General features: G+C 39.9%; 1 protein-coding gene across 2 annotated transcripts in view; it reads right to left on the bottom strand.

Annotated features, from left to right (window-relative positions):
- Window positions 1-24,256, bottom strand: part of CDK6 (cyclin dependent kinase 6) — a 138,271-nt gene that overhangs the window by 73,769 nt on the left and 40,246 nt on the right. For both annotated transcript variants that reach the window (XM_075419335.1, XM_075419336.1), the window contains exon 4: window positions 8,122-8,289. In XM_075419335.1, coding sequence (XP_075275450.1) covers window positions 8,122-8,289 — 168 coding nt within the window. The remainder of the gene's footprint in view (window positions 1-8,121; window positions 8,290-24,256) is intronic.

Below are 24,256 nucleotides of genomic sequence, written 5' to 3'. Positions count from 1 at the left end.
TATGTAACTGATTTCTGTAACGCAGGAAACCAGCTACAAGGCCTTGTCCATCTGCTACCATTCAGCATATAACAACAAAGAATATAATGGAGTTAAATTAAGAATGGGAAATTGAAGGTTGGACATCAAGGAAACTTTAAGAGAGTGATTATATAGAGGTTTTGGACCAGGCTCCCATGGGAAGCGATGGAATCCCTACTTCTTGGCACATTTATAGTTAACATGGGCAAAACATTAGAAATGACGTAACAGAGAACAATCCTGCCTGATTCAGAAAAGGACTGGATGATTTTATGTCTCTTCTGCTTCTGAGCTCTAGAATTCCACACCAGAGGTGCTGAAAAAGTACTAAATGTTGTTAGGTTAAGAGAAATTTCCTCAGGTGTACCTGTACAAGGGGATTTTCAGTTGGAAATACCTTCTACAGCAGGACTTCGGCCAGTGAGCAGAGAAAATTTACGGATACTTCCCTGTCACTGCAAAAACATGTCAGCGACTCATTTTTATTATATATTAAGCGCTCAGAGGATTTCCATCAGCAGTGTACAGATGCCTGCCTTCACTGTGGAATAGCACTAACTCCAAGGAGAATGTGCTATTTTCTCTCTTCCTCTTCCTTTGGCTGTCTCACATTCAAGTACCAAACAGGCCCATGCCTGCTTACCCTGTGTGCTCTGATAAGGGCATAACCTGAGGCCGTGTTTTGGTGTTTCAGCATGGTTTGAAATTATGTGGGAACAGTTTTGTAAACACACAGGGAGAGACCTTGTCAAACAATCAAATTGTTTTTACAATCCAACCCACTCAATTATCTCTGGGAGTAGACATAAAAACAGACCTGCTTAAATCAACAGAAAAATGGTACAAAGAAGATGTAAATCACTGGGTGGGGAAAATACACCACATATTTTTATATATGAAAACAGAAGATAGAAGTAAGCTCACACAATAGCAGGATGCGCTTTTATAGTATAGAGAAAATACACACTAGTAATTTTCTGCCTTTCTTTACACCTTTTACACCCCCCTCCCCACTTTTTTTAGCAGATCAAGCACAGCTTGTTCCTTATAAATTCAGTTCTTCTACATCCTAAAGTCCATTCACCAGATATTTGTATGAAAACTGTAAGTCAGTACCGTACTATTACTAACAATATCTACTCTATCTTCTTAAGTGAAAGAGGAGGAAAAAAAAGAGAAGAGAAAAGAAAAAAGAACATTTCATTTCATCTTCACATCAATCTGTGAAAGCCTATTTGCACTAAGTACATTTTTCTTGCATCAATGGAACCGTACTGCTGCAAAATAATACCAAATTTCACCCACAGATGACAAGGGAATGTGTCATAAAAGCAGAATCAAGAGGAACCCAACTAAAATTATCAGGTGTCAGATTTAAAACAAAAGCAAGAGCTTTTCTTACCATGCAGCAGTTAACTGCAGCCCAAAGTTGAAACGGTTCAAAAAGTAAGTAGCTTAATTTATGGAGGATGGGTACTTCATTGATTATTATAGGCAATGATCCAGATACAATCTCCAGCACTGGAAATTGCTAAATTTCTGATGGATGGATGGATGGAAGCTGGTTCTTACTCTCCTTCCTCAGCATCCTCTGTTGAACATTAACCTTGGACAGTAGGCACAGTCAACCTTTGCTGTAGCCCAGCAGAAAGCTCCTTTGTTCTGATATGAAGCGTGCTTGGAGCTGCACCTTTTTTCCCTTTTTCCACCAGGACAAAGCAAATTTATTCTGCAAAGTTGCACTGGTGCAGCTGCAGAGCTGCACAACATGCTCAGCTCAGTGTGGACAAACTCTGTCATCACATGATATATATTCTCATGTTTGCAGCTCTGAAAAGGAGTTTTCTGGCACAGAAAGTATTCTCATGTGGAGCCAATTTTCTTGTTTACTGTGGAATAATTTACTTTCTTTGAAAGACTAAAAGATAGGCTTTTTATGGTTCATGATAAACCCGGGCCTGAATCAGCACAGAGAGTTGCATTCCCTGCATTCCTGACAGGTCTCGAGGGTGAGTTGTGGCATCAGCTGTGGAGGAACAGTACAGAGCCCTGAACCCAGGCCTTGGCACTGAGGGGGTAAAAAATACTTCAAACATTGATACAGATACTCTTGTTTTCTTAAAGTTGGATACAGTAATAGCCTTAAATGAACCAGTAAGTGGTTCATCTAACATCTTCAAAACAGCGTAAGTCAGCATGAGATGCGAGGTTTTGAAAAACATTTCCGCCTTTGAGTTAGGTTAGTAATTTGAGTCCTCAGCTGAAGACCTCAGATGCGGTTTCATAACTGACTCCAACAAATCTAAGACTGTGGTGTCTACGGAGTGGATGACCCCATCTTTCTGCTCATCTGCCCCCGTGTGTCAGCTTTCAGTCACGTGGCGGCGCAGTGATTTGCATCTGCTAATCCACCTGAAAAAGAATAACTACATTTACGGTGCTCATTTTCAGTTGGACTTCAAGGGCATGACCACTAATGCTGACGCAAGGGAAGTGATGGGACTGCATGGTCAAATGCAGGACCATCCTTTCAGCAGGAGTAGAAATGGTCCATCTACTTATGCCGACTGTGAAACAGCACCCTTAGAATATTATCTCTAGGATGTATTTCTAAAAATAACAACCTTGACATAAATCCTCTGCCTCTCTATGAGAGCACCTAGTACTTCTCTTCCAGACAAGTCTTAAAACCTTTAAAGTTTCTTGCGATGGGCAACAAAAATTAATAGTCAGTTTTGAAAATTATCTTACATGATCATAATGCAGATGAATAAAAGCAACTTCTGTTCTAATTTCCTAACTTCATCCACATGTCCTTCTGTGTTGCCCTTTGCTAACATTGTGACATTGAGCAATCTGTTTTTTTCTTTGTTATTTTCATATAAATATGAGCTCTCTTAGTGAACACCTGATCTGAGTGAAGTCAATGTAAATATATATTGAAATGTTTTCACTCAGCTCCAGATTTTACTGTCAATGTGCTGATAATGATTTTTATTCTTAAGATTGCTCTGGAGATAAATGATTTCTTTTGTGCAATGGAAATAACTTTCCTATAGGGTGTCTGGGAGGATGCAATAAAGATTCCTTCAGCTACCCAGATGTTAAAATATTGGAGAGATTCACTCATTTCTTCACAAAGCCAGATACACGGACTTTTCATGCAGAACTCTGTGTTAGAAGGGAAGACAGATTTTCCTTAAATAAGCCAACCAATTTAATCATACTGCATTCCTAAATAGCCACAACCTTTCAGCAGCACCCCTGACAAGCTTGACACCAGATATTTTGATCCTCTGGATGTCTGTCTGTGACTCGTTTTCCTTTTCAGGGACATTTGGTGGACTGGAGAAATGTACCATGAGGAAAGAACTGGCGATCAGGGATCAGATCTAAGACGATGTGCTTCCTTGCAACAGTGAAGCCTTTAGTGCATACCGAAACAGTGTCACTTCCACCTCTCAGCAGGAGGAAGATTTATGCTCTTATCAAATTATGTATGAGATAAAATCTAGTGTCACTGTACTGATTTAATGAGGGCACTCTTTAACACAGCCCCGATTTTGACTTTGATTCACCAGAGGCGGGTACTCGGTTAATTTCCATAGGTCTACTCCTATGTTTGACTTTAACTGCGAGCTTTAAACAGACTGCTGAATCAGGCCCATTTAGAGTTACCCAATGCATCTCACGTTAAAGCTGTACTGCAACAGACTGCAGGTCTGCTGGAACATACCAGATACAGGAATGGACTCTGTGGGTTGTGTTACGTACAAATAAATATGCGGATTTTGCGAAGCACAGTATCAGGAAGAGGTGGCCATAAAAAAAAGGGAAACTCACCCCCCTCCCCCCAAAACCAAGGCAAAGCAAAAGAAAATTCTTCGACTGTGCTCTCAACTATCATATTAACTCAGACAAGAGTTTACATTCACATTATTTACTAACAGGTGGCATTTTTTAGAAAACTACAATGTAACTGTGGGCAGGGAACAGGAAAGTGCTCGTTCCTCTTTGGAAGAGGGTTTTTCTATCTATTTTTTTTTGTTGTTTTTGTTGCTGCCACTGATTTATATATTTATTTTTACAAAGTAAGCCCAGTTAGTGAAAATTATTTTATGCTTCCTTGCTACTATACCAACAAGATGAAATCCAAGTTCCTGCATGATGTGACATGTAAACCATTTGTGCTGAAGTGACTGCCAGAAGTGGATGGAAAGTTTTTATCCTGAAGAAACACTGAAACAAAATGCTAGCATAATGTAAAATTATTCACTGACAGTAACTACAGGATTTTTTGTGTCTTCTCTTTTTAAATGTGAATTTAGCTGAGTCTAGTATTCAACAACTTAGAGCATCAGCAGAGAAAATTATTTTTCCCTTCTGATGTTCAGTAAATCTGAAAACAAGTGGGTTTTCTTAAAAAGGAAGACATAAAACAATTCTGTTTGCGTTTCATAGGGAAAAAACCCATCAGTAGTGCTGCCATCTAAGGTAAAGCATACATGTTTTCAAAGAAAGTATTAGAGTGTGTCACAAACACTAACATTTTGCCAGTTTTACTCAGATCCTGACACAGGTCAGGTTTTAAAAGCTGGACATCCTCAGCTCCACCTAGATGCTGCGATCACAACTGCATGCGCTTATCTCATTTAGCATTCTAATGTGCCATGATTCAGTTTCATTTCCTATCTTTAAGGCAGTTAGAAGTCAACAAAAACATATAAATGCCTTATTTCTTTTTCATAACTTCAGATTTTCCAGACAGCCACTTGCTCCTTTGCTCAGAGAAAGTTAGAACTGAGTGCTCATTTTTCTGCACCAGGAAAAAAAGTGACAGTTCATTAGCTTTTGCTATCAAACTCTAAAATTACACCATCACATCAATCCACCTCCTCTGTCCTATGGAGCTTCTCTGTTATCACAAAGCCTATTCAAACTGTCCCCAAGGGCCAAGACCAACACTTCAAAAGGAATCTAACTTTGTATGAAACCAAAAGCGTGCCCTATTACCCACCATCTGAGACACCCCCGCCTGACCTCGTTCTTTCTAGTGCTGTTATTTCAGACCTGTATCAGTTCTCAGCCTGACCACAGCTGGGAGTAGTGATCTCCACTCTGCCCCCTCAAGCCCGCGTAACATTAGTTTAACTCTTTTATTCATTCACTGACAGAAATATCAAGAGGTTTCTTTAAATGACAGCAACATGCCCGGATGACTGATCTGCCAGAAGGATTCTTTAGCATTGTGGAAATACCTGGCTATCAGAGAGGGACTGCTTTGAAGTTACTGTTTGCAGTATCCAGAGTACTTGGGTTTGATCAGTTTTTACTGGATTACTTTCACGGAAAGTTCTTTTTGTCCCATCTGAAGAGTTTCTTTGTGAGCAATGAATGAGGATGCATCTTGGGAATGATCTGATACTTCAAAAGATGATTCTTGTAGGTTATCTTGCAGTAAGCTTCTCTTCTGAAGAAAACACTGCAGAGCCCTTGTATTGATCACAACGATAGCGTGTGCAATGTGCCTTTTATCACCAGGCTGTCTGCACTATCACTTTTCAATATAACTCCAAAGCAAATCTTTGCAAGCTGGGACTTTTCTTAATTGATACATGTGTAGATATATGCTGTCTTTTATAATTCAACACTTTTCTCTGCAAACACTTCAAAACAAAGCCGGTCCTGATGAAGTCAATGAAAGTTTACTCACTGTCTGGTGAAGAACTGCAGTTTAGACTGTTTTGGGAATGGCAGTCAAGAATATCTTCATGATTAAAAAACAGAAGTGTTTTTTTTTTTTAATGTTTTGTTTCCTGTGCTGAGTTTTAATGAAGGAAAAAAAAAGAATTCACACACCGAAGCAGCTTGCCAAAGGTAAAAGTTACATTCATAAAAGGAAAACTGATGGCCTATGTTAGCTACTACACACTTAGTACCTTAGTACAAGTTTCTAACCAGCACTCAGTCTGCAGGAGCAATGAAGACTGACATGTAAAACCATACCACTATATTCTCACATTGTAAGAAATGCTCCCCTATAGGTTTCTACATACCCAGACAAAAGTTGATTTTGAAGGTGTTAAACACTAAGTGTTTTAAAACCAACAAATTTTTAACTTCAAAAAGCCACAATCATAGCTGTTTTTTTAATAAGAAAATAATGATACACTAAGTTCTAGGTGTAAAAGCCATTATTCACGCCTATGCCCATACACTTTATTTGTCATTGGTCACCGAATAATTCCATTATTTTAATATTCTTTAGCGCAGGTGCAATGACAATTCAATGCTCATGCAAACACAGTACATACTTGCGTGTGGACAATCCCTTAGTCTGAACAACTGTTCACAGCAGCACTAAGGGTACTAGCTAATGGGTTTTGAAATACAATTTCTAGTATTCCAGTATGGGATACTTGAGCATACGTACATCCTTCACATACAGCAACTCAGGCAATGTCCTCTTACAAGCAGGCCTTGGTAAGTTTTTGCCTCAGCAGATGCACTCTACTTCTGGGCCCTCTGACTCTCCTTCCTATGCAGGTTACATGATCATGGACAAACTCCTGCTTAGTTCTGTAGATATTTTTTCCTTATTTTATGCAGAACTTTAAAAAAAAACGCCTTGCTGGAAGCCTTACGACACTCTGCAATTTTAGCTTAAAGAATTTTCTGGATCAATAGAAACACTCACTGCAGCTGTTACTGATGGATAACTGGGAAATGAAAAATTACAGCAATTCAGGAACAATCTTTCTCTCCTTTTCTTCAAAGCTCTGTTTTGAGTTACAACATGACCAATACTCATCGACCTCAGCAGAGAGACTCCTTCAGCTTTGGACTGGGCTACATCTTATGGGTAATGAAAAAAAACAGCTCCAAAACACAAGTTTACATATGCTTTACGCCACGAGGATACTTTCCTACGTTTACCAAGATGATGATCATTTCCTGTTGCTTCCTGCCTTCATTCATATTGAAGCTGGAACCCAGGATGTCATAGTTACATCACACAATGATGGGAAGACTCTTAGAGTAACTAATAATAACCACAGATTGCTTTTTATCAATGTGAGCCAGGCTAATTTCTACAATACGATGTAAAAAGCAAAGTGGACTCCTTTCAGTTTCTTTTCTCAGCACTTCTCCCTTTCCTGTCTTTATGGTAAGTGATATTGCCATGGCAGTTGTGATACTCAGAATAGACAACGGAAACAAAAAAATTCATTAACAGGCACCAAAACCAAATGACACCCAACATCCATGCAGCACGGTTACTCTTCAATGCACTTCACAGATGCTGTGCCAAGCTAACAGCAGCTAATTCTGGGGGCAGGGCCAGCACGCATCGAAACAGGGTCAAAAAGCAAGGAGATGGAAGGGCTTCTCTACCAGCATTAATGCAGGAAAGGGCCAGACCTTCTGTGAGAGAGCTCATGTCTGAGCCAAGGACAACCAGGAGAGCTGCTGGGAGAAGAGCAACAGCGGCAGAGGTCCTAGAGATACTGGAGGTGCTCTTTAACAGCTGGCTTGGGAAATAGCTGTGATTTTGGCTGCCAGGTCCATTTGAGCTGCCTGCAGCACAGCCCGATTTGGAATCATTCAGTAACACATGGGAGGAAGCATTGAACCCGTACCCACAGAGGTGGAAAATCAGGGGCATGACAGTGTGGCATTTTCACAATTATCTGTGCATTTTTTTTAGGCAACATACCTGGGGATCAGCAACAGTTTTATCTTAAAACAGGCACTTCAGAAACGTTCACCCTACCTGTCTGGCTTAACACCCCAGAGAAGTTAGTATCACAACAGAAGCTAGAGTGATGGAGTTTCAGAAAACTAGCACATACCTACCTACCCTTCAGTAATCAGTCATGATTTAATTTAGAACCAGTAATCAGCAATTGATTACTTGTACAAAGTAACCACAATAACCTCAATCCTGGCCAGAAAGCAATTGTTTTCAGAGACACAAGTAACTCCAGTTGCAGAGATAGTTTTAGAAGCAGCATTACAATACTGGTTAAAAAGCCAAGAATATAGAGACTAAAGCACAACACTGCATTAAAAGAAAAATAAAAGCCTCTAAAAACTTACCACTGAGGTAAGAGCCATCTGAAAACTGTAGATTCGTGCAAGGCCAAAGTCAGCTAACTTTATCTGCCCGCTGCTAGTTACAAGGATATTTTGTGGTTTCAGGTCCCGATGTACCACACGATGTGAATGCAGAAAATCCAGCCCCCGAAACAGCTGAAGCATCATATCCTAAATATAAAAAAGAAATCAATATGCAATTATCAAGACAAGGTGGCAAACAAGTAAACTCCCTGTCATAATCTTCAAAAATAATTTAATAAATATTGATTTAAATACGTGCACAGGAGATAAAAACAATGACTAATATAAAATGGACAGGATGTTGCTAGAACCAGCTGACTTGAACAGGTGTCCTTTTCACGTTTATGGTATTGTTTCTAGTTGAATTATTTGAAGTTGATTGATAGAAGTATAAAGACTGCTCAATATACTTAAAAAAAATAGCAAAAGCATGTCTGTAAATCCCAGGACAACTTCAAAAGAATGCTGTCTAAGTAAGAAAAATACATAGCAGCTTTTTGCTCTTAACTTTAAACGACACACGACTTTGCATCTCACAAGTCTATGCTTTATCCTGCCCTGGTGAAGTGAAATTTTATCTTTCACTTCAGTAGGCACAAGCATGTGTTTCAATCAGAAAAGCTGTTTAAATGACAAGCTCACCAGTATTTAATGCTATAGAGGGAAAAAGTTTACCTGGCAAAACCTGTTGTATAGAAAGTTTAGCACTAAATCAGTGTAATAAACACAAGTAACAATTCTCATTTTGCTTTCTGTTTTGTTACTGTGATGCAATCTTCTATGACATTTCCACAGCTGAAGAAACTATTTCATCTGTATTCATGCTTTCACATTAATCTTAGCAATGTGAAAGGAATGAACCAACAGACTCAACACTAAGAACTAGAAATCCCCTGAATTCCGAATTAGAAGGATATTGTCAACTTGAAAATCCTATTTGCAAAACAGGCAGTTACAAGATGATGCTGCAACAAGTAAGAAAGAAAAGGGATAAAGGAAAAGTTTATTTTCTGTATGCACTTGACTTGAGTTCATGAAACTCCAGCTCAGTGTTTGCTGGTGACATATGCCCTTTCTATAAGCCATGCAGCAGGGTGTCTGCCAATCCTGTTATCAGCAACCAGAATGATCGTGGAGAGGTGGATGGCATGAAGCATGAGAAAAGGGAAGAAGGATAAACTGAAGTTGGTTGCTTTTGTTCTTCTCTGTGGACCTGGGCGTGTTTCAAGTAAATATTCAAGGCACAGTACTAAAAGGAATGATATCTGAAAATGGGTTTAAAAATAGCTCAAAACATTCAACTTCATAATATTGCTTTAGCTGGATGCATTTTTAAGATACACTCTCTAGACGTTGATATATAATTTAATACAAGATTATTATTTTCATGTAATGTTCCCTGATCATCTTTACAGAAGGTACTATAAAATGTATAGATATTAAGGCTGGGAATTCTAATCTGACCTCAGATAGGACATTTCTATATATAGCCTACAGTTCTGCTGAACAGTAGTAACAGCGGGCTGCTCATAAAGTAATTAGTTTTTACTTGAAGACCCTGATGATGGAGACATTACCATGGAACTACGGGTGCTGTGGCAGCATTTAATTATCATCACCTCTGAAGGATGGTGGTAAAATGAGACCCCCCCCCACTCCCTGTTCACTGATGCCTTTTGCTCCCTTTGCTTCCACAGGAAAAACTGAGATCTGATAATTTTGATAACTTGTATAATAGGGTTTGCACCTTTAAAACAAATATATACAAGTGTATTGAACCCCCTTGTATTTATATAACTTTCCTTTGCAGTTCAGAAATAAGTGGAAGAGCTCGGACTACAGCTCTGCAGGTTTCAGTCATCAGTAAAATATACATCGTACCTGCTCATCTGCGCTAGTGTAACTTAAGTCACATCCCAACAATCTTAGGATCAGTCTTGCAGATGTAAAGAACACCCCAAGAACATTCAAATGTGTAATTAAGTATGTACTTCATGGTTTCACTGAATTTGGGCCTATTTTTTTATTCCAGGTAGACACAATATCAGACAAAATAAGAAATTTCTTTGAAGAACTTAAGGATTAGTCAGTAGACCCTGGCGAGTCCCTTTTTGGTGACATTTCTGCATCCTACTCATTTGTCAAGTATGTAAACTCATTCCTACAGTTACCAAACATATCAAGAATATTTTTTTCCTGCAACTGATGCTGGTTTTGTTTCGACTTTCTTCCTCAAGCTCAGCAAAAGCAATTCTGCTCTCCTAGTTTCAAGTTGCAAGCAATGTCTTCAGTTTCTGAATTCAGAGTCTTCTTCCAGGCATAGGTTAAAAAATAAAATATTTGAAAATGGGAACTAGTATATCTTTCGCTCCCCCCACAGGACTCAACAGATGAATATAATTTACTGAAGTTCTCTTCACACACAAAAAAATGAGATGTGCCAGAGAAAAGTGTACCAGGAAAGTGTAAATTTAAAAGGTGTCAGAAAGAGGAAAGAAAACTGGGGAAAAAAAGTGCGATATTTCCTCTTCCAGGAAATTCAGAGTTGGTGCGTACAGGCTATTCTCTAGTATTCATTTTGGGCTGTTGATTATGCTCTTTTACTATCCCTTATTACTTACTATCAATCACATCTATGAACAGATTTCAGTTAAAAGTTATCTTGGAAGAACAGCCCAAAGATTCACGTGTGCAAAGAAGGGCACTTCGATGTAAAAAGACCATTTGCTATTTGTGATTCATTATTGTCCTGTTTTTAAATTCTCAGTCAGTTAGAAAAAGAGCAGAAACCAACATCACATGACGTAAGCTTATTATTATGCACTTTAAATACAAAATACCAAATTGTGCAGCTCAGAATTCGGTATTTGTTTGCACAAATAGATTTTCAATATCAAAGCACACAAAAGAGAGAGCTTTTAAATTATGTTTTTATCTGTAATGAATGAGTAATTTTGTGCTGTACCTAATCCTAGTCAAAAACCATTAGGCTTCACGTTTGGAAAATGACTTTGTACTCCTAGTCAGCCACTTGCAACAAACATCAGACTCAGTCTGGGCTGTGTGTTTGCTTTGATACTGTAACTAATATCAGAAGATACTAACCTTTGCTAGCAAATTGGATAAAGGCCGTAAACACGCACAAGCCAGATCACTAGCTGATTAGATCAGGATAATTCCACTCATCTGACGGAAATGAATCCATTTCTATTAGTGATGATTACCCAGTATTATCTCAGTCACCAAGATCTAGAAACAACTGCAAGAGTCTTCATGTGCCTCAAGGATTCGTTTGTTCCATGTCTGCTTTTCCCTGAGAAATTTCTGTGGTTGCTAGGCATACTTTGGAATTACAGTTAAAATTGTATTTCAAGAGTTAATTGAAAAATGAGCAATTCTGTTCGACAAACAGGAAGATTCACGCCTTAGCAGATCTGAGGAACAAGCTCTAATGAGTCATGATCAAACCTCTACTGACGTCTATCAGATGTTCTTTGGATATTGTATATTTACAAACACAGACACAGAATAGCACCTGTTGTTTCAGATGAGAGATCTCTGCCATGCTTCTAATATCACAAAACCTACTATGTTTGTTGCCCAAGCTGAATATATATACATTATCCCAACGTGATTACTTTCAGACATCCATGGCTTTACAATGTTTTCCCTTTTCAGACTGTATTTTCAATGCGGTCTATGCACAAATCTAAAATATTTACCTGTAACTCAATTGAAAACTGTGCTATTTTGGGATGCAATGAACAAATACGCTTTCCTTAGAGGCAAATATGTAGCTTTAATTTCCTAAAAGCCTCATAACAGAAACAGTTAGGAGCAAAATGCTGCATCTTCTGCATGTTCCACCATATATGGTAATGGGGATGGCATTGCTCAATCTGATATTTACTGAATTTATCAGCACTGATTGTCAGGACCAAATTACGGTGACCTTTTCAAACAATACCATATTATGGTCATGAGTCTCAAGAATACACAGAAGTATGTCCTGCATATTCTGCCTCTGGCCTCAGCGAGGATGGGGATAGGCTTGGGTCAGGCTGAGCAGCTCCTGTTGTGGCCTCTGCCAAAGGTGGGCTTTCCCGGCTCACATTTCCCGGCTCAGGGGGAGCAGGGGCAGAAAGCCTTGATTTCCTACAGACTTTTGACTCCTCCTCGTCCTATCCCCTCTTGACTCTACACTTCACTGACCCCTCTTAACCCTCCTCCAGCTTCTGATCCATAAATCTCTTCCAAGCCATTGGTTTTCAAAATATCACTCTGATCCTTTGACGGTCTCCCGCCATCTTGGCTTCCAGCTAAAATACCCGTCAATTGCCTGCAGCAACTTGCTACTTGTTTAAGACCAGCCAGATTCTCTGGAGTACTCTGTCTGCCTAATCCAGAAGAGGATGGCACGCCTGTCGACCAATCAGTACAAGTATCTACTTAAAGAAAACAGAAAAGACGGAGCTGTTTTGGGTGTTGGTGCCCAGGTGCTGGCTGCCGGGGTGCAGGGGCCTCTGTCAGGGGAGACCAGGGGCTGCCCCGTGCCAGACACAGTCAGTTCCAGCCGGCCGTGTCTCCATGAAAAGGTATTTAAGCAAGGTCAGAAAAGGCTGGAGGGAAAGAGGAGGAGGGAACAAAAGGAGTGAGAAATAGCACAGGGAACACCAAGGTGAGAGGAGGAGGAGGAAGAGGAGGATGAGGAGAAAGTGGCTGTACCCTACGGTGCAGCAGATGTCCGCACTGCAGCCGGTGGAGGGTCCGTGTTGGAGTAGGTGGACATTCCTGAGGGAACTGCAGCCAGTGGACAGGACCTACGCTGGCGCAGGCAGAAAGCGTGAGGTGCAAGGAGAGGCAGAGAAGAATGGCTGCAGTCTGGCCACAGCCCCTCACACCACGTGCCCCTGGGCTGCTCGGGTGGGGAGCACCAGGAGTGATGCGGAACCTGGAAGAAGGCAGGGGAAGGTGCTCTTTCAGTGTTTGTCTTGTTCTTTTCCCACTAACCTGAAATAGCAACTAAATATCAGTATTAATTGGCATTAAACTAAGTTCATTTTCTGCAAGGTGAGTCTATTTTGCCCGCGATGGTAATTGGCAAGCAATTTCCCTGTCTTATCTCAGCCTATGAGCTTTCTCCTTCCTTGTTCTTTATTTTCTGTAGCCGTCCTGCTGAGGCGGGGGAGGCGAGTGAGTGGCTGGGTGGGAGTTTGGCTGCTGGGCTAGGCTAACCCACCGCCATGGTAAAGGTACAGATGTTGGATTTCGTCTTTGTAAAGGCAGACACAGTGCAATGCAACCTGAAGGAATAATATGTCTTCAGAGAACATATGCACCCAGAGGTAACAGACACAGCTCATTATGTGAAGTTCACATTTTTTCTCCGTTGACTAGCATGTGAAGAAAGAAAAACCATTAACCAGATTGCCCTTGGTCATGGTGATAGGAGTTCCTAATACCAGAAAAAGTAAGCCTGTGGAAGCCCACAAATATACTCAGTCTTGTCACCAAATAAAAGCAACACAGATCCTTGTCAACTGCAATGGACCCTAAATTTGTACTAATGCACAGGCTTCTTATGGCTTGCCTTTTTTTTTTATAACCTGAATATTTTCCTCTTCTTGCTCAATTTCTGTGCTAACATTTGGTAAAACACAACAATCCTTTGGAATCTCATAACATTTCTCCTGCGCCTCTGTGGAGTATCTCATACACCTTCACAACAAGCTCCATCCTTCACCCAGAGTTTCTATCTATTTGTAACTCGTTTTTCTCTTTTTGCTGAGCAGAATGGACTGTCCCTATTTCAGATGGCAGGTGTTGGGATACTTGTCCTGAACATTTCCTGTAGGAGTGTTTGCGTAAGAGACAACCACAAGTGTAAACAAAGGGGATGAGTTTCAGACAGAAATGTGCAGTGAATCAGTCGAGCCAGTTTGACAAAAAGGCTCACTGCCTCTCACTGAACAGCAAGACCTTCTCTGAACAGAAGAGGAGCAGGATGAGGCTTCCTTCTTGTCCTCCAGGATTATACAGAACCCCCAGCCATCAAATTGCTTTCATTTTAAAGGGTGGTTTTTAAACATGCTGGAATGAAAGTTCAGAGAGTTTTCACATTCTCTGAGGCCTATTTTTGAAGCAGAATAATCACAGCACTTCTATGGTTATACTTCGTAACAAACAGTCAACATTAATTAATGCCAAAAAAACAATGGCATTCCTGAGGAATTACACAGTACAGATAGATGAATAGGAAAAGACATGATTAATGTTGTTACCCTGAATCCCAAAGGCTTTAGTAATAATGTAGTGACTCCCTGCTAAATGCAGTGATTTTCTTTTTTAAATCTTGTCCTTACACTGGGCTGGGAATCCACCACACCAGCCTTTCTAGGATGCCATGATGGTGATGGTGGGGGCAGAGAGGCAATTTGCCACAGCCTGTTGAGCCGCAGGATGCTGGATGCTCTTCTCCATGCAGCCAGCTGGGTGCAGCAGCTGGGACACAGCAAGAGGCAGATAGATCCCTGTCCTTGTGCCCTTTTCCTTCTTCTCTCAGGAGAAAGCTATTCTGATCGGCCTCCCTGCAGGGCATTCAGAAAGGGGAGGAGGAGGAGGCTGTGCTCTTCTGCCTTCACCTAGCCACAGGAGTCATCCGTGATCCAATCCAATATACACCTTGGATATAGAGCTCATACTTTTCCTTATACTGGGTAGCAGTTTGCCTTAGAGTAGTCCTATGGCTTTCTATGAAAGTATTCACAGGGTAAGGGTCGTCCCTCAGAAGAGAAGACTGCTGTGATGTCCCTCTCAATTAACTAAAGAGTACCAAGAGAACGTGAACTTCACAGCATGTTATTTTAAAAATGTTCAGTTTTGATAAGAGAATAATAAATCCAAATGACCCATTCACTTAATCTTATTAATCAACCTTACTGTACAAGATAAAATGTTCATTTTCTGTTCATAGAAAAAAATGTTGTGTGGAGAGAAAAATACAGCAAATTAATTTAGTGTACTAATAGTAAAATGGAACTAATATCTGCTAAGCTTATGCAAGGAATTAGTCTAATAAATGTTGGTGTTCTGTATGCTGCTACCCTGTAGGTAAACAATTTGTTGAAAATTAATTAACAGTTATACATATTTTAAAATAGAAAGTAAAATATTTGTGTAATAATTTTTGAATTGTAAAATTATTTTAATCACATAAAAACACTTCTACACTCAGTAGATTAATGGATATTTAAAAATATACTCTGATAAACAGTTTCTAATCTATTTTAAATGACTTTTATTAGAAGGAAAGCACAGCTTATACAAGTGATTCTGGATTATCCAACTGCTTAGGAAGAAGAAACGTACAGACACGCACACTCACAAAAGTATGCACGTCTGTATACATGTATTCTTGTGTTTTGAATAATCCCATTGAAGGCGACGTCATCCATACTAGTCCACTACAAAAGTATAAACACTGAAATGAATATAGTTGGGTTGTGGAGAGGGAGGGGCTGTGTCTGTTTTTTTTTTAATGGCTAGAACTGTTTGTATAACAATTTAAAAGCTACAGTACCTGAAGGACTGAAGTTCCTAAAACACTGTTTTGAAGACTATTCTGGTTGCTATTAGAAGTAATAAGGTAACAAAGATTAGAAAGGACTAAATACTGTGGAATACAATAATCAATCAGTTAATAGTCAATCTAGTAAAACTTGCAAATGTCACTATTATGCATGAACCTGTCTGTATGTCATGAACATTATATGTCAGTCTCAAGTACAAGTACCGCAACTGTGCACAAGCTTAAGGAAAAATGCAAAATTTTAACGGAACTATAACGGTCCATGGTAGTCTTTGAAAAGCTTTGAGGCCTAACAACACTATTGTGTTGCCATAAGTTTATGATTGAATTTTATGTATGTATATATCAGCTTTCAATATACTGGGGCACTATTTTCCTTTTACTGTCATGCTCCTGTTTGTAGACCGAATTCAATTCACAGCCACCACAGCAGGTTTAACACGTTCTAGTCCCTTTGCTTAAGCTCACCAATTGGCCCTTCTGGGTTAGAAGGGAACCACTGAATCTGTACTGGCACTGGAGATCCTGACCAGGCATATTTTGGACGGCTCCGAACACTCCCCAAACACCAGTGCTCACCAGCAGCAAAGGCGACATAGTTAGGACTAGATTAAGACAAACAGATGCAGTCGACTGTGTCAAGGAACTGTTCTGAGTAACTTTAGGTCTGCCCTCTTTAAAATAGAGACCTGGATTAATATTTTAGAGATATCTAAAAGTTTCAATCTTAGTACATGTCTGTTTTACCACTACCTTAATACTGCCAGATTTTCATACCGATCTCAGTAGTTGTGAACCAAAGACCAAATTCAGTATATGAAATGTGCACTTAACATCTGTGGGATACATACGTATAGGCACACATGTGGATGCATTTCATTTCAGGCAGATCAATACTAATTTAAATGTCTACAAGTCTTTCCACATCAATTTCTCATTTTACAGCTCAGCACCTGTTAAGTCAGTCTGCAATATAGATCTTTCAAGTTTTACTTTATCAGCTGCTATTTTTCATATTTGATGAGAAGAATTTGCATGGCTGAAAGGAAACCTGTATAATTCTTGTCCTACTAACTTATTTTCAGTGATTCAGTGTACCAAAAATTCCTATCAAAGTGGAATTACCAGACATGCAAACGGAACACATCACATTTTCTAACTGGCTACTGGTATTTTTAAGAGAAAACACATGCAAATTAAATGAAAACAGAGGGGAATTTTGTTTTAACAATTTGACAGAAATTGGCTAATGTGGCACTGTTACCAAGACCTGTCCTGAATGTGCCATTTTTACAGCACGTAAATGTAACTTTGTAATTAACAATCTTTTTCACTGCTCACTCTTCCACTCTTTGTGCCCATTAGAAAAAACAATAGAAGGCACAGCTCTTAACAGAATTTATAGATCTGAGCCTAGATAAGCAAGCAAACAGATTTGATTCCTGTATCACTGGATGATATCATCGCAGTTTTGTACATCCCCACACACTTTCTGGGAAACTTCTTTTCTTTTCTTACAAGCTTTTAATAAAACTGTATTGGAGATGGTAGTCTCTCACAGCACATCCCGGTTTGACAGTTGTTACCCACTTTGTTCTTTTATTCCTCACACCATCTGAAAAAGAGACGAGGACTAAAATGAATCAAGAAATCCCCCAAACTCTTTACTGGCTCACCCAGTTGGTAAGCCCCATACAAATGACTTGAAATAGCATCTACGATTTGTATGCTTTGGCACTGAATCTCCTTCTGGCACATGTCTAGGGACTGACACCAGTCAAAACATGGTATCTAAGCATCACATCAGGTCAAGCTGCATAGCTGGGGCAGAGCTGCAGTTTCAATTCTGAACACTTTTCACGTAATTCCAGCTTCTTTAATGGTCATGTTTCTCAAGGAGGTAAGCTATTCTTCCTTTGACTGATGTTGTGAGCCTCTCCCTTCTGGGGTAAAACCCAGACTTTCACTTGACTAAGTCAACCTCTTCTGGAGCACTTTGTATACTCCCCTACCTCTACTGCCTCTCAGTAGAGCTTAGTGCTTTCAGTTTTTCAAAAAGATTTTGATTGCTTCTAATAGTATCTATTTCCTCCTCTCATCGTGAGCTATCATTGCCATTTCCTCTTCATAGACTTTGCTTCTGCATTCCCAAACTGTATTTTGGGACATCCTAAGCATATCATCACTTGTTGCAATCCTTGTGGAAGCTCTCCTAATGTAATCAGAGAAATTAGTCCACGCATTATTTCCACAAAGCTGGATGTGACTCCCTTTAACTACTTCAGTATGCCTCTGAGAGGAGTTCACAGAAATCACTGTCTCACTCCCTGCCAGAATCTACAAACTACAGTAAATTATCAATCACTGATGAGCCGATTCTCCTCCAGCACCACTCACACTGGTGGCCCTTAGGAGGAGTGGTACGTAACAAAACCCCTTCCCTAGAGGAGAACGCTGCTCAAATCAGCACTACAGCTATTTACAAGCACCTTCATGATACTGTTGGTCATAATAGGTCTCTTAAATTTACTCAAACTCCATGAAGGGCTAAAAATATGGCATATGTTGACAGCCAACACTCCTTGCTAACAGGAAAGACACGTTGCTGTGGGGCCCAGATCTCAGCTTCTCCTTCCCTGCAGCTGTCTGTGGATCGCAGCTAATTGTATCCACTCGTTTAACCTCGGGGATAACGTCTGGAGGGGACCAAGTGCCACAAGCGTATTTTTTTTTTTAACGGTCATTTCCTCTCTGGTGTAACTTGCATGACAGCATGTGACAAGCAGAAATTAATGGGGACACTGCTGTGCCAATACCTCTTGAATTGCTTTGACACTGGCTGCAGGCTGCCTGCTTGGCCACCCAGCCAAGACCTCACATGAAACGTGGCAAGGGGCCCACAGCTCTATTCACTAACAAGCCAGCTGGTCAGTGATTAGAAAGCTGAAACAATGCTGTGCACATACATCAAGAAAAATGCTTTACAAACAGCTTCGGACTTAGGAGGTAAAGTCTCCTAGAAGAGTGGATCTGTAAATTTATCTTCTGGGGACTGCTAATTTAAGCTAACATTAGGCATAATGTGGAAGGCCCTGGAAGATGACTGCCCTGTGTTATCACCTGAGCACAAGAAGGTCGAACCTCAGAACACAGACTAACATCGTAACATGCTCAAAATCATGTGCAAACAGCTTAGACCACATGGATTCTGGTCCAGAGGAGCATTCAAATTATGTAAATACATAGAGATCTATGACAGACTACTCTTCCTAATAGTCTATCAACACCTTGGCAACATTACTGACATTTCTGCAGAAATCCTCATTGGATTTGTCTGCAGTGTGCCGTCAAGAAGGCTGAGATTTGTTTATACACTGATACATGACAACAAAGGATGAGACTTTAGAAGTATCCCAGGGGATTTGGATGACCAGATCTCCTACAGCCAAGGCAGCTTTGAACATTTCAGCCAAGACTTTTTTGAAAACTGTCAAATCCTTGGCTAGACACAAAAGGCTCAAGAACACTGTTCCCTTAATTTCTCTCTCAGTTGTTTTTTCAAATAGTATCCACTAAAAATGCATGGGTTCTTTATGAAACACCTGCATGGCAACAAGAAAACATTATGCTTTTTTAAAACTGAGAAAAAAGCAGTCAATAGGATCCTATAGATTAGAAACCCATCATCTAAAACCAATAGGACTTGGGCACCTAATTCCTATGGCTCCTTTGAAGTTATAAACTCAGTCCAGCAATTCTTGTTTTATAGAAAACTTGTTTAAACTTATTATAACACAGGCCTGCTCCATTTCCTGATACATAAGGAAATACTTTTTGTGACATATACAGATACATAAGAGCTCAAGGCACTGTAAAAGAGGCTGGCAGGATAGCAGAGTCACTTTTGTGAATCAGAAATTTGGGTTACTGTAGAGTTTGGACTTTGGGCCTAATTAATTTTGATTGCTTCCATCATATAAATGTCTAGGAATCAGCATAATCTTCAATGGCACCTGCATGCTGAGGAAGAAGATGGCCTTGTATTAGGCACAACCAAAGCCCGATGAAGTCACTGGGACTCTATCCACCAATTTTCAAAGACCTCAGTGGGTTCCACTGCTCTTTAATATTTCCATCCTCCTCCCACACTCCTCAGAACCAGCCAGACCTTCAGAGAAATGTAGCCAATCTTCTGAGATGGAAGTGTCAGCATGACACCAGACATCGCAATACAGGTATTTTCTAGAGTTAGACACTCTTTTAATAAACTGGTAACAATTTTGATTAAAGATGTGAACACAGAGGAAAGCAAGAAGACAATCCTTTCCTAACCTCTCCAGGGAATGCATAATAAATAAAGCTCAGTTGTGCACTTTTTAAAAGCTACTTTTCAATAATTTTTTTTTGCTTGTAATGTACTTGCATGGCAGATGTATAGTGATGCTCATCAGTGCTGTACCATGGCTCAACACTGGGGTCAAATATTACCTGAGCTCTATTCACAGGAGTTCATTTAACTTTGCTGCCTACTCTTGCTCCATATTATAAATTCAGGGATAATGGTTAACTTCTTCATGAGTGTTGCAAAGATTAACTGGTTAATGTTTGTTAAGTACTCCAAAGAGCTAGAATTACCTTTCCTTTATAAAGGCATAACAACCTTCAAGAAAACCAAGGATATACACCAGAGGAAAGATCTCTTGGATACAAGTTATGGGTAGAAATGAGCTTCAAGGAAGAGCCGAGAGGGAACAGTGGACTACTGGAACCAGCATGGCCAGAGCCCCAATCCAAGAATTGTACATAAGCTTTGCAATGCTGTCATAGCATTGTATGAACTGTCAAAATAGTCTTTGGGATGAGAATCTTACTGATGCCTTAGTACACCTAAATCAAAAGTAGGGAAAAAGAGAATTGTTGCTTGGAAGCACTCGGCACATTGATTTCTTCTCCATATTCACAGCAGCAATTCATCTGCAATTCTATTACGTTGAATTAAAATAATCAATAGCTCTTGAACCAACAGCCTTACAAGAGGAGCAGGAAAGCACATTATCCTACAGACACGGCATAGAGAAGAGATTTTGCAAGAGGAGTCAAGCAAGTGCAGGAAGTCTTTTGTTTTCACTGAATGCATGAGAAGTTTGCCAATAGCACCAGACTAGGGGAACGGCTGCCCATTCCCTTCCACTTACATGGTCTATCAGTTTCTACTTTCTTTTCTGATTTCCAACCTTTTCCTTTCCTTCTTTCCTTTCCTTCTTTCTTTCCTGCCTTCATGTGCTCTGTTGCCCTTTCTGCCCCATCCCCAGTTCTGACCCTTCTCTTCAAGCCTTCATTGCACCCCATCTCACCCAGCCATTTCCCCTCCGACCACACGCACTCTCAGGCCCTGTGGCCCTACTCCATCTCTTTGGGCTGCTGCCTCCCACAGGCCAGGTGATTGCCAAGCAAGACAAATCATCAGAAGATGCCAGCTATTAGCATGCCTCAGCAGCTCACTCTGGATTTCAGATATAATGAGCTGTAACAGGTAGTGATGTGTCTGAGATGTTTGCTGTGGCTGCAGCGGTGGGATACGGTCCCACGCATCTGCCGAGTCCCTTTGCAGTGCCACGGGCCATAGCCCCTCCAGTTCTGAGCAAAATGACACTGATTTACATTAGCGTAAATTAGTGTAAACTTTGCCTTGTTTTCTTTTGAACACTTCACTGGTTCTTAAAAAAGGAGGCATCTTCAACTCAGAGTGCCACAATGAGCAATGAGCCTACTTATTTCTTGATGTTAGCACAACAGACAAGAATCAGCTCTGCTTTGGGGGTGAGAGTGAGGCTTGGGGATGGGGGAAAGGTGCAACATGGGAGTCAATAGTCTTGGGAGGGGAGAGATTGCCTCCAGTGTTTCACAGGCACAATATTCTCTCCCTTCCCCCACCTCCCCGAACACTGAACAAGACCAACTCTAAGAGATTTTTAATAAAAAGCCAAAGGTATGTTAGAAGTTAACTTGCAAAAAGAGCCAATCAATGGAACAAACTGCTTCCATGAAGAAGTATCTTTTGAAAGTAAAGTTTCACCAATGATGCAGGTGACAAATGTAGCTTGTGACAAATGCTTTATTGCTTCTCAAAAGGGTAACTTGTGAAAAGTAACAAAGTATGCTATTGGTTATGGAAGCTAGTTTGGAAAAGAAAACTACATGTCTTCTTGTGTATCTTCACTGTAACCATTCATGGAAAACCTGTGAGAATAAAAGTAGCTACGATCCAGACAACCTGAAACACGTATGTCTGTGCTTTGCTGAATCAGGCCCTACAAAGATAAATCTTTTGTTTTCCCTATCAACAAAAAACCCATTACAAATCATACAATACAATATCAAATTCTATGTTACTCCAAAATGACAGTCAATTAAGTAGAAACAAACTATCTTCAGAAGGGCAAATGAGAGATGCTAGGGATCACTATCAAAGGACTTCTGTTTGCTTTTGTTTATTAAATAGCAACTGTATTATTTACTGCAGCTTTGCAAGCTAGTGAGCAGCTGGGTGTAACAATTGCCTTGCTGTGTAACCTCTCCTTATGCTTCGTTAGATTCCTTATCAGGACCAGAACAAAAGAAATCTCTCTGTTATGCTTTTCCTGTGGCAAAGGAAAAGACAAGATGATGACTTTCCAGCTCATTTCACTTGTACAACGTTCTCATCAATCACCATGGGGTAGGTCTTTGTTGTTTTCACTGAAGGACTGTGCTTAGTTTTCTGTCACAATAAAGCGTGACTCCACTAACTAGAAAATCAAGGTTACCTCCACCACATTTGCAAAAGAACAAAATGCAAACATAAGGCTAAAGCTAATTCTGAAATATTTTCCAAGGCCCTGGTTTCACAGACATAAACCTAAGTCAAATTAGGTCTAAATTCTTTTCAATGAAACGAAGGTTAAAGTCTGAAACGCTCAGAGCTGTTGAGGTAAGGAAGCTCAACTAACCATTTCATCAAGAACCTGAAGTTTTCTGCTTGTTTTGCGACTTTCTGCTCCAGAAACCAAGCAAAGAAACTGTGGTTTATTTTTATTTTGAACTCTCTGTCAAGTATGCATCTCTGCAGTTTTGGTTCACTGTAGCCCACGCAGCTTGGCCTCTGTTCTCCTTTTCCTATGTCTCCAATAAGCCCTATAGACATCAGCAGGATTTACGTGAGCAAACAAAAAGCAAGAAAAGGCTATATTCTAATCAAGGCAAAAAAAAATAGTAAAAAATGCTTTGTAAGCTGGTCTCTCCTCCTTTAACATCATGTTTTTATGTGTCTTTTCCTTTTTGGTCTGTGTTGTTTCTCACCGAATGACAGTTATGCACAACATACTATTGTAATAACAAGCATATGGCTCAGAGATCGCTGTTGACTTTCTCGAGTCTCAAATTAGACATTTTTATTTAAAATACATGAAAGACATCTGTATAGTCTTTCATCAAATGCATTTTACATTTGTAACATCCTACGTATTCTTTTGGAACTGTTTCCGTTAAAATGCCGGTTCTGGGTTTGGATAGCAAGTATTTCCTTTGTAACACTAAGGGAGGAGTATGTTACTGTCAAAATTTCTCTTTAAAAAGGCCTTCCTAAAATATTTACTCTGCTTGTCAGAACAGGAATATCTGAAGTTAATTCCAAATGAAAGAATATTTTAGAATGAATCATAAACTAGATGTTAAAAAAAAGGCAACACACTGCCATTCCAGTGCCCCTTCCCTGCTGTAAAACTAAACGAAAAACAACTCTGCGTTTGCATCCACAGAATATTGTAACATTTCAGAGCCTTCTGAGATTCCTTAATTGAAATTATGCAACAGAACTGTCACATCCTAAAACAAAGGACAAAAATTCAGCAGCTGAATTTATTGGCTTGGAAATGAAATGCTCTTAAGAGACGGCTAACATGTCTTCTTGATTATTTTTGGCATTTTAAAGTTACAGTGCAATGCTCCCTATAGCATAGACCAAAGAAGTGGGATATTTTAGGAATACTTAGATTTTTTTATGGTGCTGTTTGTAAAGTCACATATTTAGCAACAGTGAAAACTGGTGTTGAGCAGTAACCTTTGCAATTCAGACACTAATTTCAGTGGGCCCTTTATGGTATAAGATATTGTTCAACATCAATAAAGATAAAATATGCTGGCTTCTAATGAGTTGGTCACGATGCTAAACAACAGCTTCTTCTTTTAAATGGGTATTCTCAAGGGTCACAATTTCCAAAGGCAAATGGGATAAATTCTGTGACCAGAACAGTTACAGTATAAATGAAAAAAAGAAATAAACAAACCAGTCCATCAAACCTGTGATCCTCCAGAGCCCTTTTCCATTCCCGAGTCAGTTTGCTATGATGACCAACTATGACACACTTTTGTGAACAGTCAGGAGTCTGGTTCCAAAGGCACAGATGTTGCTTACACATAAGTTTTTGGGGGAAGACTACTTCCTCGCTCTGACAAAGCACTTAAACACAAGCAAAATGCATGTTTATG

This window comes from Opisthocomus hoazin, chromosome 4 (genome assembly GCF_030867145.1).
Source record: "Opisthocomus hoazin isolate bOpiHoa1 chromosome 4, bOpiHoa1.hap1, whole genome shotgun sequence".
Taxonomy (NCBI): domain Eukaryota; kingdom Metazoa; phylum Chordata; class Aves; order Opisthocomiformes; family Opisthocomidae; genus Opisthocomus; species Opisthocomus hoazin.
The sequence above is the reverse complement of the archived record's forward strand: the minus strand, read 5'-3'. Positions and strand labels throughout refer to the sequence as shown.